This window comes from Parasteatoda tepidariorum, chromosome 4 (assembly GCF_982258835.1).
Source record: "Parasteatoda tepidariorum strain Cologne lab strain chromosome 4, Ptep-v5.0, whole genome shotgun sequence".
NCBI classification, from domain to species: Eukaryota; Metazoa; Arthropoda; class Arachnida; order Araneae; family Theridiidae; genus Parasteatoda; species Parasteatoda tepidariorum.
In genome coordinates, this window is record NC_141758.1 from 55,230,663 (window position 1) to 55,246,585 (window position 15,923).

The 15,923-nt window shown below is 29.2% G+C and overlaps 1 protein-coding gene across 2 annotated transcripts in view; it reads right to left on the reverse strand.

Moving 5' to 3' along the window:
- Nucleotides 1-15,923, reverse strand: part of LOC107442879 (uncharacterized) — a 101,595-nt gene that overhangs the window by 23,576 nt on the left and 62,096 nt on the right. For both annotated transcript variants that reach the window (XM_016056551.4, XM_016056550.4), the window contains exons 3-5: nt 3,330-3,566; nt 1,457-1,620; nt 483-646 (exon numbers count right to left, since the gene is read on the reverse strand). In XM_016056551.4, coding sequence (XP_015912037.1) covers nt 483-646; nt 1,457-1,620; nt 3,330-3,566 — 565 coding nt within the window. The remainder of the gene's footprint in view (nt 1-482; nt 647-1,456; nt 1,621-3,329; nt 3,567-15,923) is intronic.

Below are 15,923 nucleotides of genomic sequence, written 5' to 3' on the forward strand. Positions count from 1 at the left end.
TTAGCTTTAACTGATTAGTATATTACCTCACGAATCATTTAGATTGTATTGTAGTACACGAAACTCTTGTCATTAACAAAAATTATTCAGTGTTTTTTCATTCCTTACTTATTCATCTGTACAATAAAAACAACAGATTGTACTACAAATACAATGGTGGCTGAGTGTGAAATATGTGAACATGATGATGAAAAAGATATTCACAATAGTACACTATTTATAAATAATTTCTTGACACCATAATAATGATTTATAATTTTGCAGAAATTAATGAAGAATATATGGTAGCAAATGAAACTAAAAATTAAAACAAATTTAAAAGGATCTGTTCAGTCAACAAAAGCCATTACTTAATTTACAAATAAAGAATTAAAATCCAACACATGAGATCAATAGCTCAATGTAATTAAAGCAGATAGATAAGCTACAGGATCCTCATGCAGCTGTTTGGAAATTAAATTTCTAAATAAAACTGCACTTACTTATGGGGCATAGTAGGAGGGGGAACATGCTTTACACTCATCATCTCATTTCTTTTGTCATTATTGCTAGAAGATATCATTTTGGAACTTTCCACTTTCATGCTGACAGGCTCAATTATACCACCATTTCGACTGCTGCTCACATAACGGCCTAAATCCAAAGCCTAATGAAACACACAGAAAATTATTAAAATATTCATACTTTTTTTAATTTTTGTAAAACAGGTTTAATTGGAACAGAATTTCATACAAATTTAACATTTCTGAATATAGTTAAGTTTTGGATAATTTGGTACAGATAGGGTCCCAAGTTATTAGTCCCCCCCAGGCCCCACCATACCTAAATCAAATCCTGTAAGCATGGTCTTTTTTTAAAAAACAAAAAAATAATAATGTTTCAATAAAAAAGAAGTTCCACTTAAGTCTCCAGTGACTGTAGAATTGGGAAATTTCAAAGAATTTTTCACCAAATGGCACCTATTTGACACTACCTTCCTTTGTTGGTTTTTTGATATATTTCAGAAGTTACTTTTTTTCTAAAGATGTCATTCTTTGCATCATACTATGATGTGAAAGCCTTTTCTAGTTAAAAATGCATGACATCAAGATTTATGACTCATTTTTTTCTGTGAAACAGTAATCAATGGAATAGGTGAACTATGCACAGGTGGGCTTGGATTGAGGCTGTTCATGTATATTTTTGTCTTATAGGTCATGTCTTAGAGGGTAATGTTAATGTTTCAATGAAAAAAAGTTCCAAAGAACAAAAGCCACAGGGCGAGACCCCTAAAGTTACTACAGAATTGGAAGATTTCAGGTATTTCTTCACTAAATGGAGTTTTATTTTACACTAATAACATTTATTTTTTATTTTATGTAGATACTTTGTGTTACGTCTGTAAAAACTTGCAGTATTCTATGATTTGGAAACATGTTCTAGTTAAAAGTGCATGACAACAAGATTTATGACTTGCCTTTCCCTGTGAAACATTAACCATTGGAGTAGGTGACCCATGTCCAGGTGGATTTGGATTGTGACTGTTCATGTATATTGGCATTGATGAATGATGTCTACTCTGGTTGGAATGCTGACTGGAAGCAGGAGATGAAGCTGGAGATATAGGAGACAGTTCCTTCTCTGTAAAAAATAAAAAGGTACAGAAATCAATAATATTTTTAAAAAAATATTAGTTTGATATCAAAAGATAAATATTGATAAGAAAAATTGTTTCATTAATAAGAAAATTAATTTTAAAATATAAAAAGAAAAATCATGATATTCACAAATAGTTCATAAAGATAGGAGAAAGATAATACAGTACATATATTCTTTACAAAAAAAAACTAAGCATTTAATGCTAACTTCCAAACAGATTAGGGTAAAACATAGTTACTTTATCATACACTATATATATATATATATATATATATATATATATATATAGTCAGACCTCGATATAAGGTCATCCTAAGGGACGTCGCAAAAGTGACCTTATAAGCAGGGTGACCTTTTAACCGATTCATTGGCAGTTTGTAAATAAGCACGTAAATAGTACACATTATGACTTTTTAAAAATGGTATTACAAACGAAAACGATAAATTAAATATTTAAGTCAATAAATTTTAACAGAATTAGTAAAGAATTAAAGAAAGTTAGATTTAAAAAAAAAATGTATTTAAAATAAAGCAAATTTCCTCAAAGTGTACATACATACATTACATCTTACCTTATTTAAAATAATCATTTATGCAGGTCTGTCTTGCTTTTGGTTTCATTTTTCGAACAATGTTTTCTAGATTTTTTAGCTTCTCAATATGTTCCTCAGCTTCCTCGTGGTTTGTAAAAAAAATTCGTACGACATTTATTGCATTGAAGACTTCCACTTGGTTTACAGCTACAATCTCAGGATCCACAACTTGTGAAACAATTTCAGAAATTGTAGCTTGTTCGTTGGCTGCAACATTTTCCTAGAACTCGAGAGGGGTAATTGCCTTGTAAGGAAGTTAAATAGGCTTTTGCTAGAAAAGCGCTTCCCTTGCCTCAGATAAAAATGACCTTATATGCGATAATGGTTTTTAAAACTTGACCATATATCCGATAATCTGTAACAAAGAATTCCTATTCAGTGAGCCGGGACTTTGGAAAAGTGACCTTATATGCGGGTTGACCTTATATGCGGATAACCTTATATCGAGGTCTGACTGTATATATATATATACACACACACACGTACACACATTTTTTTCTTCCTATTACTCAATGAAAAGTTTCACTAGGCAGAGAAAACTTTTCCATACATTTGTCCAAATAGTACTAACGCAAAAGTTAAAAATATAGTTTCAGTTTAATTTGCGTTTAATTCAGTTTAATTTCATTTCAGTTTAATATAGTTTAGTTTAATAATTGCATTTCAGTTTAAGAAATCCAATTAATAATCAAGCTTTCAACATTCGAAAACATGCAGTAAACTAGATGGCATGTTTAGTCTTAAATTTTTTACGATTGAAAGATGCTAAAGAAATTGTCAGCAATTTTCAGTAGATATTATCAAAATGGTAAGCTGACTTCATCTTCATGGGAGCAATCAATCAATTAGAGTATGATTTCTGTTTGCTTAGCATAATTTCAATGGTTAATAAAAAAATGACTTAATTTATGCCTAATCACCAGGAGTTGAGTTAATTCTCAAGTTTAACTAAGTTAACTATTAACTAAGCCTGAAACTTGAAACAAAAGGAAAGGAAAAGAAGAAAAGTAAAGACTATAGAGGCATCTTGGTGTGGTTGGAATTGTGTTGTTTGAAAAAAAAGCAAGTATGTATATGTAAGTAGGTTGATATACTGACCAGCAATCGGATCTACAGCTTGTTTGGCCAATTTTCTCAAAGCAGCTGCAAAACTGGATGCCCGTGTTGCAGATAAGGCATGGTTGACATTCCCAGGAAATGGGGAAAATGCAGTATTTGGATGAGAAACACCTTGATGCACAGGGGACATCATATTGTGACTAACAGGCTTTGCAAGACCATAAGGAGCAGGTACATTTATGTGAGATGGGGATGGCTTTAAACCATGTGGAATTCCTATGAAGAAACAAATTTAAAAAATTTAAAATAAAATATAATGAAGGAAAAATGTAACAAACAAAAGGTAACCGTGACTAGTTGTTGATCTATAAATACTAAACATTGTTACTGATTAAAGAATTAAAACTGGTGTAAAACTTCTGAATATTTATTGAAATGTTTTAAAACACAATGGAAAGTAAAATAAAATGATGCATTTTGAAAAGAATGAGTTTCCTCTCAATAGGCATAGGATATAACATAGAAGTTTGTATTCTTAGCTGCCTGATGAAGGCAAGCTCATACCTTCCATAACATTTTTCACTTTGAAGGGCATAGTGTTTTAAGAAGCTTTAATAAATATTCATAACAAAAGACATTTACAAAAAAATTGTTAAAAAATACATGAGAAACATTTCTGTCACAGTATAGAGTATGTTAAGTTTCTAAAAATGACAATACATTAAAAACTGTTGTAAAACTGTGGTGCGTGATTAGAATCTTTATTATTTGAAAAAAAAATCAGATATCTGAATAAATTTGCATTATAATCATATAATATATATGCATATATAATCATAAACTATTATATGCTATATATAATTTTCACTTATTTTGACCTAAATTAATACATGATAATAAAAAAAGCATGAAAAATATGCTTAATAAAAATTCTGCATCAAAGGATTAAAATATTTTAAGTAAAATATTCCAACCTTTTTTTCCCAAAAATGAAGTTTTGAAAATATCAGTATAAAATGACCTTAATCCGCAAACCCTCAATATGTTCCAATACCAATGCTTTCCTTAAAATTCGGAATTTAAAATATTATCTTTAATAATTATGGTTTTAAAAATTTTATTAATAATTTTTGCAGATAAGTTAATTGCTATCAGTAATTATTTTAAATATTAAACAAGCACGTCAAATGAAAATTTATGAATCTCTCCCCGAAAAAAAAATAGCAAAAATAAGTAAAAAATGAATAAAATAAATATATGTAAATAATGAATATGAGTAATTCCGAAACAAAGCTACACACTATTATATTACAGGGAAGAAGATATTCAGTATGTAAAGTTAGTAACTTTTTGATAACAAATCTTTTAACCCTTCAGATGCAGAATTTTAATTTAACATATTTTTCATACTATTTTTATTAATTTGTACTAATTTAGGTCAAAATAAATGAAATATTTTCTACTTTGCAGTTATTTAAATCTAAGAGAAACGGTAATTCATCACTGAATTTTTTTTAATTTACATAATTAATTATTGAGAAATTTTTGAATAGGAATGAGAAGAAAAAAAATTAACACTACTTAATTTGGATTTACTGAACAAATTTAATACCGATAATCTAACAGATTTTTTAATTAACTATTAGACTGTTCCTTTTTATAATTAAAAACTCCAAAATATATTCTTACTTGTAATTAGAGTGTCAGAAAAAATATACATTAAAGAGACACCTATGTCCTATTTGTGTTAAAGGGTTAATGTTTACCTAAATATTAATATTTACATTACTTACCACAAAAATTGGAAGTTATGAAAATGTTATTTAATTGGAACAGAGTTCCGAACTCTCTCATAGGGTGCGTAGCCAAATTATTCAACAACAAAAAAAACACCTTTTAAGCACTTTTCAAGCACTCAAAAAAAAAAAAAAAAAAATTATGCACTTAAAAATATCATAATTAGGCATGGTCGGAAAGTTTTTAACAATTGACGGTTTTATCTTGCTTTTACCGTCATGTCAAAAAAAATAAAAATAAAAAATTATGGCATTGCTTTTGACAATTGTCAAAAGTCATGAAATTTGGAATCACGTAAAACGAATGGCGTTTTCATACGCTACGAACTGACAATACGCCGAAATAGATTGGGGTTGAATTAATTGAGAAAACGTTGGACAGAACAATGTGAACTGTGGCTTTTGCATAATTTGTAGAGAGAATCAGTATGGTAAAGGGAAAATCTCATTTTGAAAAAGGGAAAATTAAGCACTTTTTAAAAACACCCAATGAAAAAAAGCACCTTTAAGGGCTTTTAAAAAACGAAAATCGAAAATAAGCACCTTTAAGCACTTTTTGAAAACCCTGTCTCATACTTGGATCCCACTGCTTACTAAAACAATACTAAATAATAAAAAAGGGTGTTTAACAAAAAAAAATTTAAATGCAATCAGGGTTGGGTTTTTGACGTCAAAAAGTGGTTTTTGACATGACAAGGGTATAATACTGGTTTAAACCGTCAAAAACCCGTCTAAAACGTCAAAAACTGAAGTTTGCCAAGAAAATATATAAACTTCAAAGCTACCAACAGTTGCCATGCATTATATTGAAATTTAATTATACTATAGGTAATCAGCAGGTTTTAAAATATGTTTTAATTAAAATTAAGGTAAAATAACAGATTTAAAATCTCAGAAATTTATATTCAAATGCATGTGCAGAAAAATTTTGCACAAAAATTTTTTCAATATTTATATTTTGAAAAAAAAATTTTTTTTTTTGATACTTTAGAAAATTAGAAGTTTATTACTATGCATTTTTGACATATAAGGAACATATAACTAATATTTATAAGGAACTTACAAGTTATGTTGTATAAATACAAACTTGATACAAGTGTATAAAACATTTTTTTAATGTTATACCGAATATCTTTATTATCCAGTATGTTAATTTGAATTTAAAAGTAGTTATATTTGTGAATAATGATAAATATAATTCATATTGTTTATTATATTTATTTATAATTATTACACTTATCATTTTAAAACAATTTTTACCTCTTAATTTTTTTTTCTCCACTTGTATTAAGAATACAAATAATGCATATCTTGAAAGCAAGAAGTAATTATTCAACAGCTGAATATTTAGATATTCAACAAAACTATATAGTATTCAGCAAAATGAAATTCACAAGTATTTGGATAAACTAAATTTTCAGCATAGTAAATGAATAGGCTGAATATACTGTAAATCGACACTAACTACTCTGTGTATTTAGCAGAAAGCACTTAAATTTGTATTGTCTTATGTTAAAAAGATTATTAAGAAGATTTAAAAGAATATTAAAAAGATTTTTCTTTAAAAGAAGATGTCTAATGTACAAAACTGCTAATGTTTATCTTTAAAAATGTCTAATTTTTAGTATAATCTATACTATACACTAAATTTGGTTATAAATAAATTTCTTAATAATATCACTGCAGATTTTCAATAACACATGAAAATGAATACATAATATTACAAAAGATGTGAGCTTTCAAAAGTAGAAGATTTTGGTTACTATTCAAAATATAAGTGTTTCTTCAAAATTTTAAATTTATTTTTTCTAGAACATATTTAGAAACACTATCCTTTATAAAAAAAATAGATAAATTTTATGTATTAATTAAATTTCACATATAAATATAGATTTTCGACATTTTTGACAGTGAGGTTTTTGACGTGACGGTTTAAACCGTCAAAAACTGTCACATGTCAAAAACGTGCCAACCCTGAATGCAATTAACATTTGAAAGCAGGGCCAGACTATCGCTAAGGTAAAATTTGCCCTTACCAGGGCTAAATATTTCAGAAGACAGATATTACGGCAGAGAAATTCCTCCGAGGGCGTAGAGATTCAATTACATTTTAATCGAACGTTCTTTAAGTTTAAAGAACTGAAAGAAATATAAAGGAACAGCCATCCACACTCGAATAACTTTTTCCTCGATATCGAAATTCACATTTTTAGATACTTTTCTAGAATTCCAAATTTGGACAAAATAAATACATATAATATACTAAATAAAATGCTTAACTCTTAGAGAGAACGAATGATTAACGATACGTGCATCCTGTAAGCGGTTCAGTAGATGGCGACCTTTTAACAACATTTATTATCTGCCAGAAAAAGGAAACGTAAGAGAATTTCATAGCGGAACAGATTGAGAAGAAGCGATAGCAATCGGAGCGCAATGGACGGTGGGTTAAACCATTCATAACAGAAAAGCTCTTTTGATTAGCATAAGAAGATCAACGGGCCAGTAAGCCTTCCAAAGAATAATAAAGATGAGAGCTAAACGTTTTCACAGAGAGAGAGAAAAATGTTACTTTCGTCTCAGGTCACTAACTTGCCTTTTCGTTGAGGATTCAGTTGTTGGGAGTGAAAGTATACAAGATTCGATGGGTTTTCTTTTCCCCCTTCAATAATATATCATATAACGAACCTTAAACAGTGTATCTTAATTTACCGTAAGCATAAGGTACTCAAAAATTGTGAAATAAATTTTTTTAAAACAACTTTTCAATAATATATGATGCAAAAATTCTTGGAAAGCGTACCTTAATTTAACATTAGTAAAAGGAACAAAACTGTTTAATGAAGTTTCTTTTGTTTTTTTTTTAAATAATTTTTCAATAATATATGATGCAAAAATTCTTGGAAAGCGTACCTTAATTTAGCATTAATATAAGGAACTAAACTGTTTAATGAAGTTTTTTTTAAAAAAATTTTCAATAATATACGATTCAAAAATTCTCGGAAAGCGTACCTTAATTTTACATTAGTATAAGGAACTAAAATGTTTAATGAAGTTTTTTTTTTTTAAATACTTTTTTAATAATATATGATGCAAAAATTCTTGGAAACCGTACCTTAATTTACCGTAAGCATAAGGAACTGAAATGTTAAATGTTAAAGTTTTTTTTTTTTTTGGATGTATGATGTGATAAATCTTGGTCAGCGTATTTTAATTTAAAATAAGCGTAAGATCCAAGGCTGGACACAGGATTTAAGGGTCCAAGAACAAAATTCGTTGCGGGCTCTTTTCTCAAAACACAACCTAATTTTGATATTTTTTAAAAAGACTTTCAAATAATGATGCTTAAATTTCGAAAAATAAATTTTCTTAAATGTACTTAAATATAATTTCCAATTTTTTTCGAGTTTATTTAAACTAAAAACTAAATATTTGTTGATTCATATATTTTGATTAATGTGTACTAAATGAAGAATTTTGTTCACTAAACCTGTGGAAAATTGAAAGCATTACACTTTTAGTAAGGCATCTCAACTGGGCCCCTAAAAGCCCCGAGCATTGGGACAATTGTCCCTGTCTTCCCGTTCTTGAATAAGGCCTTGCATAAAGCACTAAATTGTTGAATCAAGTTAAGTTTTTTTCAGATAATATATAACGTAATGAATCTTGGGCAGCGTATCGTAATTTACAGTAAGCGTAACGTTCTAAAATTGTTTAATCAAATCAACAGTGGCTGTAAAAAAAAATTTATGCAACAACAAAAGTTTAAAAAAATAATAGCTTCAGAGGTTTCGATGATGAAAGACAAAGAAATATGTGATAGTAACATAATCACGAAGTCATAAAATGTCAATCCTTTCAATATTTTGTTTTGCATAAGCAGTGACCGCGGAAGTATGTGGCGTGGGATGTTCTCTCCTCTCCCCCCCCCTCTCTCTATATATAATCTCACAAAATGGCAACCATTCGAATTCAAACTTGCTTGAAAAAGAGGCATTTTTTAAAATTGTAAATTTAATTATTCAAATATTGTGCGAAGAATTGTTATCTTAGAAGGGGCTGTGTACCTTTATTTGTGAAATGTGAGAGGGCTAAAGTCCCTCTGCCCCCCCTCCCACCGGTTCAGTGGTTCCAGCGCATATGTAATATTAAATCGAGAATGAATGTTAAATGTACGACTTTTTTAAAACTCGATTTCTCAGTAACTATTCAGCTGATTTCGATCAAATTTTGTATTTTGACATATAAAATGATAATCTTTAAAATGATGTAAACATTTGTACACATTATTATTCAAGAAATTTTTACCTGTATTAAATAAAATAATAAAAAATAAGAAATAATTATTAAAACATTTTTTTGCATTTTTTTGCAAACTTTGGATGAACAAATTTATAATTGTGCGCAAAAATTTTAAAATTCGCTTAAAAAGTTCTCAAGTTATGGCGAAATACGCACGAAATAAAATTAACATTGAGGGGTCCGATATTTTGTCAGCTCTCCTGACCAAATAATTATGACCATATTTCCAAGATTGTGACTACTCCCCATATTTTGAAGGTTAAGATACCAAATATATAAAAAAAAAAAAGAAAGAAAGAAAGGCATGTTTACGTTTTTGTGTCTGATTCCATGAAGTCGTATCTTCTATTCTAATTAACTAATGTATTTAATTTTAATCAAAGCATTTAGGTTATACCTAAAAAATGCCCTTAACCTAATTTTGTTTAAAATGTGACTTTTTTTTACGTTTAAAATGTTAAATGAGTCTTCTTTTTTATTATTATTAACAATAAATTCCTTTTTAGCACATCTACTTGAAAATGCTCAACAACACACAAGAGCTGAAGTTCCAACCCGAAACTGGTTAAAAACCACTATTACTGACGATAGCCGATTCTTATAAAATAGCTAGACTTATTGACAAAAGGCAAATTCAACAAAAATTAAAATTTTCAATACAATTGTTAAATCTGTTTTACTATATGGATCTGAGACATGGCACTGCAAGAAAAGAAAAAAAAACTTCAAGTATTTATTAACAACTGTGTAAGAAGAATCTTGCGTCAAGTGTTTCCATAAAATTTGTAGTGCAGAAATCCTTATAACAGCAAAACAGAAACCGATTGATCTGGAAATTAAAAAGCTTAAATGGAAATGGATCGGTCATGTTCTAAACCTGAAAAATTTAATATAAAACTAGTTTTTGATTGTAATCCTCGGGGCAATAGAAAAAGAGGAAGACCTAAAAATACTTGGTGCAGGACGATTGTAAACGAATTGAAAACAATAGGAAAGACATAAAGAGAGGCAAATTATTTGGCTATAGAGTGATATGGAAAACAATGATAGAAACCCTATGCTCCAATTCGGAGTGAAAAGGATTATGTAAAAAAATTGACAAAACGATTTCAAGCCTCGAGACACTAGATATTTTAAGCATTAAAAAACAGAGCAGTTTGTTGTTGGAGATGATTGTTGTAGTTTACTTGACCGAAAATTTCAATTTTATTAATTAAACGTCTTTCAATCCAATTTTGTAAAACCGGAGTAATGAGTATGGTATTTAAATCCGAAAAATAATAATAATAATAACGTGATTTGGCAAGTAGACTGCGTTGCTCATAGCTTGACTTGATTTTTTAAAAAGAATAAAACAGTAAAATAATAATAAAAATACTTCCAGCAGGTATCAAAAAAAAAATGATGCCCCATTCTTTTAGTACAAACATTTAGTTTAAATTTAAAAAAAAAAAGTTCATTTTCGGCCAAAACTTCGTGAACAACCTTAACCTTTGTTTGATTATTAATAAACAATTCACGTTTTTCATTTTACACGAACTTTTTACGTTATTTATTAACAAATTAACTCATTAATTTAATAAGTTATGATGAACAGATAAACCAAAAAGTAATTTTTGCAAGATAATACTTAGGAAATGTAATTTTGTTTATTATATTAGTAGATAAAAAAAGAAGAAAAGAGTTAAACACACAAAAACCTTTTAAAACATTATCTAAGCAAAAACAAAAACATTGAGTACAGTTAATATTTTTTTTGTTTGAAATGCAGATTAAGATACAAATTGCCCTTATTAACTTTTTAATAAGAGATATTTATAGTCTTGTTAAACATTGAAAAGAAAGTCACGAATTTCACCTACAACAAACGATTTTTTGTATAGTTCTCATTATTTAAGAACACGTACTCTTCGACATTCAGAGCAGTAGCCAAAGCTGGACTTCAAAAGTTCAACCTCCTCCTCCCCTCAAACAGAAGTTTTCAGAAGAAAAATAATTTTTAAGATGATAAATGTCTGGTAGGAATAATAATTTTTTAAAAACAAAATTTATAAAATTTCATCAATACGCATTCTTATGGCAAATTTAAGTAATTCGTAATGGAAATCGTAAAATAACTTAAAGAAATAATTTTTAAAAAATTACTTCAGTGTCCAAAATGTAGAAAAACTGTCCAATATCTCGAGATCGGATGAAAATTCTTACAAATACGCCCACGAAATATTTTCAAGACATGCAGTCAATCGATTTCAAACTCAACCTACCTAATTTCATCCCTTGGAAGTGGGGGCAACTTCAAAATATTAAAAAGGAACTCTCTATATCTTTCTATCGATATTATTGCAGATTTGGATCTTCCATAAAAAAAAATAATTAATAAGAAAAAGTACCTGATTGGACATTTAGGTTGTAGCAGTTTGTTTCATAAGTGACGTAGTAAATTCAAAATGAAGGTGGCAATTTTTTTTTTAAAAAACAGAGATATTTCGAGAAATAATGTCCGATCGATAAAATAAAAAGACTTTTCAAATATTTTGAAAAACCTATCAAATGAAACACATTTTAATGACAACAAACTCGACCTCCTTTCCCTGCTATGCTATCTACTCGGAAGTTGCAGAAACACCAGGTGGCGAGGAAAAAGTCGAGTTAAATAGATTTTTCAAAATTTAAAAAAAAAAAAGTTATATTTTAGCGATCTGACACGTATTTCTCGGGATATCTCTTATTTTAAATAATTTCTGGGCCATCTTCATTTTACAATTACCACGTCACCTATGAATCAAAATGCAACAACCTGAATATCAAACCGGGTGCTTTTTTCTGGTAAATCCAAATCTGCAATAAAAATAGTGGTTCCAGTTTAAGATATTAAAGTTGCCCTCACCCACAGGGAGTGAAATGGGGGAGGTCGAGATTGTTTTCGATTGGATGCATCTCTTGAAAACATTTCATGGATGCATTTGTAGAATTTTGATTTGATGAGTACTTCTCGAGATATTTGACCGCTTCCATACATTTTGGACACTCTGTATTTTGGACACCTTTGATGTCAAAGAAGATTTTTGAAACAGCACCTTATTTTTTATAAAAAATTTAAAATCATAAAAAAGTGACATAATATGGTCTAATTATTCAAATAGATTATTTATTCATTTTATAAGATAGTAAGGGAAAGGACTAGAAATATTTTCGGTAGAACACAGATGAAATAATCATAGAATATGGCAAAAGGAATTCAAATTTAGAACCCCATAACCTAAGAAGAGAACCAAAAAATAAATGTTTAAAAAAAATCTATTATGATCTGGAGAATCAAATCAACTGGATCATTCGAATAAAAACAAGGAGAAAAGTATTTTTGCTAATTGTGGAAATACATCCTAGAGGCATTCCAAAATAAAAACGCAACTGAATCGTGGCGGCCTAGGATAGATTAAATGTCAAGTAAATTTAAAGATAAAAACTTGATGTTATTGTCAGAGCAAATGATAGGCTTTCGAAAACTTCAAAAGAAAGGTTAAGAGGACCCTTTAACAGTTAAGTTCAAGCTCACTAAACTACTCTTACAAAAACAGAATTTCCACACACTGTGTATGTGTATGATACTAGGACAGTTCTCAAAAGATAAATTATGACTTTATGAGGTAAAATAATTAAGTTTAAAGTTAATTGATTTTAAAATTTTTAAAGTACTATTCCTGATTCAGTCTAGTGGCTGGAATTACATAAATTATTACAAAAGTTTTCAATGAATATTACCCCGGTAGCAGAAACTCTTAACTTTGCACATGCTATGATAATCGGAAGCGGGCTCTGCAGATTATTATAGCATCTGCAGATTATTTTCTGTACCAAAACATAAAAAGAAAAAAAAAAGTGAAAAAATTGCTGACTCCTGTTTAAAGCATCTCTTAACTTATCTCTTATCAAAATTATACAGACGAATTGAAATAACATCACGAAAAATAAAAAGTAAACCTTTTTTTTTTTTTTTTTTGTTAGTTGTCTATAAGACTTATAATGTATATCTTTATTCTTTTAAGAAGCATTATTCATTCAAATTAAGTTTAGGGGACACAAATTCTTATGATGAATTTTTAAAAACCTTAGCAAATTTGAACCTGTTAGATTAAGCTGACTTCTTTACAAGGTACTAAACTAATGAATCTTATGATCTTTTAAAACGTGTTATTATTTTTACTTTATAAAATCTTTCACGGCAGTTGCATTGAAAAAGCTATAAAATAACGCTAGAAAATAAGAACTTTTTTTTTCCTCGGGAGTGTGTAGTAGTCACCTCGCAGAAGCTTGACAACAGCGGTTAGTGAATAAGAAAACTACTAGTAGCAAACCCCAAGTAGCAGACCCCTAGTATTAGTTTAATACCGTTTTAAACGGTACTAAACTAATAAATCTTAAGATCTCTTGAAACGTACTATAATTTTTACCATATAAATCTTTCGCGGCAGTTACATAGGAAAAGTGATAACATTAGTGAATACGTACTAACTTTTTTTCCCGAAGTGTGCAGTAGTAAAGAAATTCCGCCAGCGTGTCTTACAAAATAAGAGAGAAAGCTGGAACACTGGAAAAGTGATAAAATTAGAGATAAGTACTAACTTTTTTTGGGGGGGGGGGAGGAGTGTGTAGTAGAAAGAAATTCCGACAGCGTATCTTACAAAACAAGAGAGAAAGCTGGAACATTGGAAAAGTGCTAACATTGTGAGTATGCACTAACTTTTTTTTTTCGGGAGTGTGCAGTAAAATAAAATTCAGACAGCGTGTCTTACAAAACAAGAGAGAAAGCTGGAACATTGGAAAAGTGATAACATTAGTGAGTACGTACTAACTTTTTTTTTCGGGTGTGTTCAGTTGAATAAAATCAGACAGCGCGTCTTACAAAACCAGAGAAAAAGCAGGAACATTGGGAAAGTGATAACATTAGTGTGTACAATCAAGACAAGAGAGAAAGCTGGAGACCAAGAGAGAAAGCTGGAACATTGGAAAAGTGATAACCAGGGACTGATTTACAGGAGGGCATTCGGGGCACGTGCCCGGGGCCCCCAACATTTGAGGGGCCCCCTTTCCCAATAAATGATCTTTTACATTACATGGCCAATACAAAACCTTGTGTAGAAGATCCCTTTGAAAGAATGTTTAGAACAGGGACAACTATCAAATTTCATCAATGGGGTACTTGCATTACACCATTATTCCATTACATCGTTACTATTTACTCCGCACTCGCACTAGAGCAAAATAATTTGCTATTGACATTATTTATTACAGTATTATAACAACTTTTAATGCTCTAGTGCAAGGCCATTCTTTTTACAAGACTAAGCTATAAGCTTCTGTTAGTAATTTCTCTGAAGCTTGTTGCGTTAGTTAATCATTGTTGTTTATGGTATCTTAAAAATTTTCGAATGTTGATGATTACTTTTATCAGATTTCAAACAAAAGGTTTTTTTTAAAACCATTCTTAAGTTTTTTTTTATTGTTGTTAAATTTAATATGCAAAGGTTCTTCAAAATTGTTACCCAAGTGATCTTGAAGAATCCTTTGCTGATGAGTATATTCATCTTTATCCTCTAATCCAAGATGAGCTGTCGATAGCTGAAAAGCTCAGAAAAATTAATGAGATGGGTGTAAGTGACACATTCCCAAATGTTAAGGCTGCACTGAAGCTGTTTTTGTCAATTCCCGTCTCAAATTGCTCTGGAGAAAGATCTTTTTCGTTATTGAAGAGGCTAAAATCTCCATTAAGAAATTTATTAGCTGATGATAAGCTATCGGCTTTAGCTTTAAGGCCTCACATACCTTTTAATAGGTAAAAAATGAGAGAAAACGAGCAATTTTCAATCATCTGCCAATTTTATAATAATTATTCTAAAAATACCAAATTATGAAATATGACACTATACATTGTCTACATTTTGAAAACAATGCAAAATTTTTTTTCAAAAATTAAGAAATTTCTTAATTAATTGAAATTTTAATTCAATAAAATTTTTCTGTTTTTATTTGCGCGCAAGCTTCTGGAAAAAGTTTACATAATATTTGCTTGATTTTTTTTGTGAGTATAGAAATATATGGTAAAACTAAAATGACGAAGAATGAACAAATAATTTTACTTTTTTCTCTATGCAAAAATTTTTTTAAAATTTATTAAAAAATTTTAACAAAAAAAATTGCTATTTCATTTTTTTAAATGTCAATACATTAATCCCACCTTCAAATGGCTTCGTTAATTTATAGAAACAGGTATTTGAGACCTGCTGTAAAAATTTTGTGCAATTCTAATCAATAGTTTTCGAGATATTGTGCGCGCAAGGTGTAAAAATAGCATTTTGAGATAAATGAGTTTAAACACAAAACAGGACATATTTTATTAAAGAAAATGTATGACTTATTTTTTCGATAACTTTTGATCTAATGTGAATTTTTTTATGCTTTTTTTTCCAAATTTTCAGAAAGATCCATAGAATAGAATAAAATATTATTAAAAAAATCGATTTTTTGAAGCATTAAA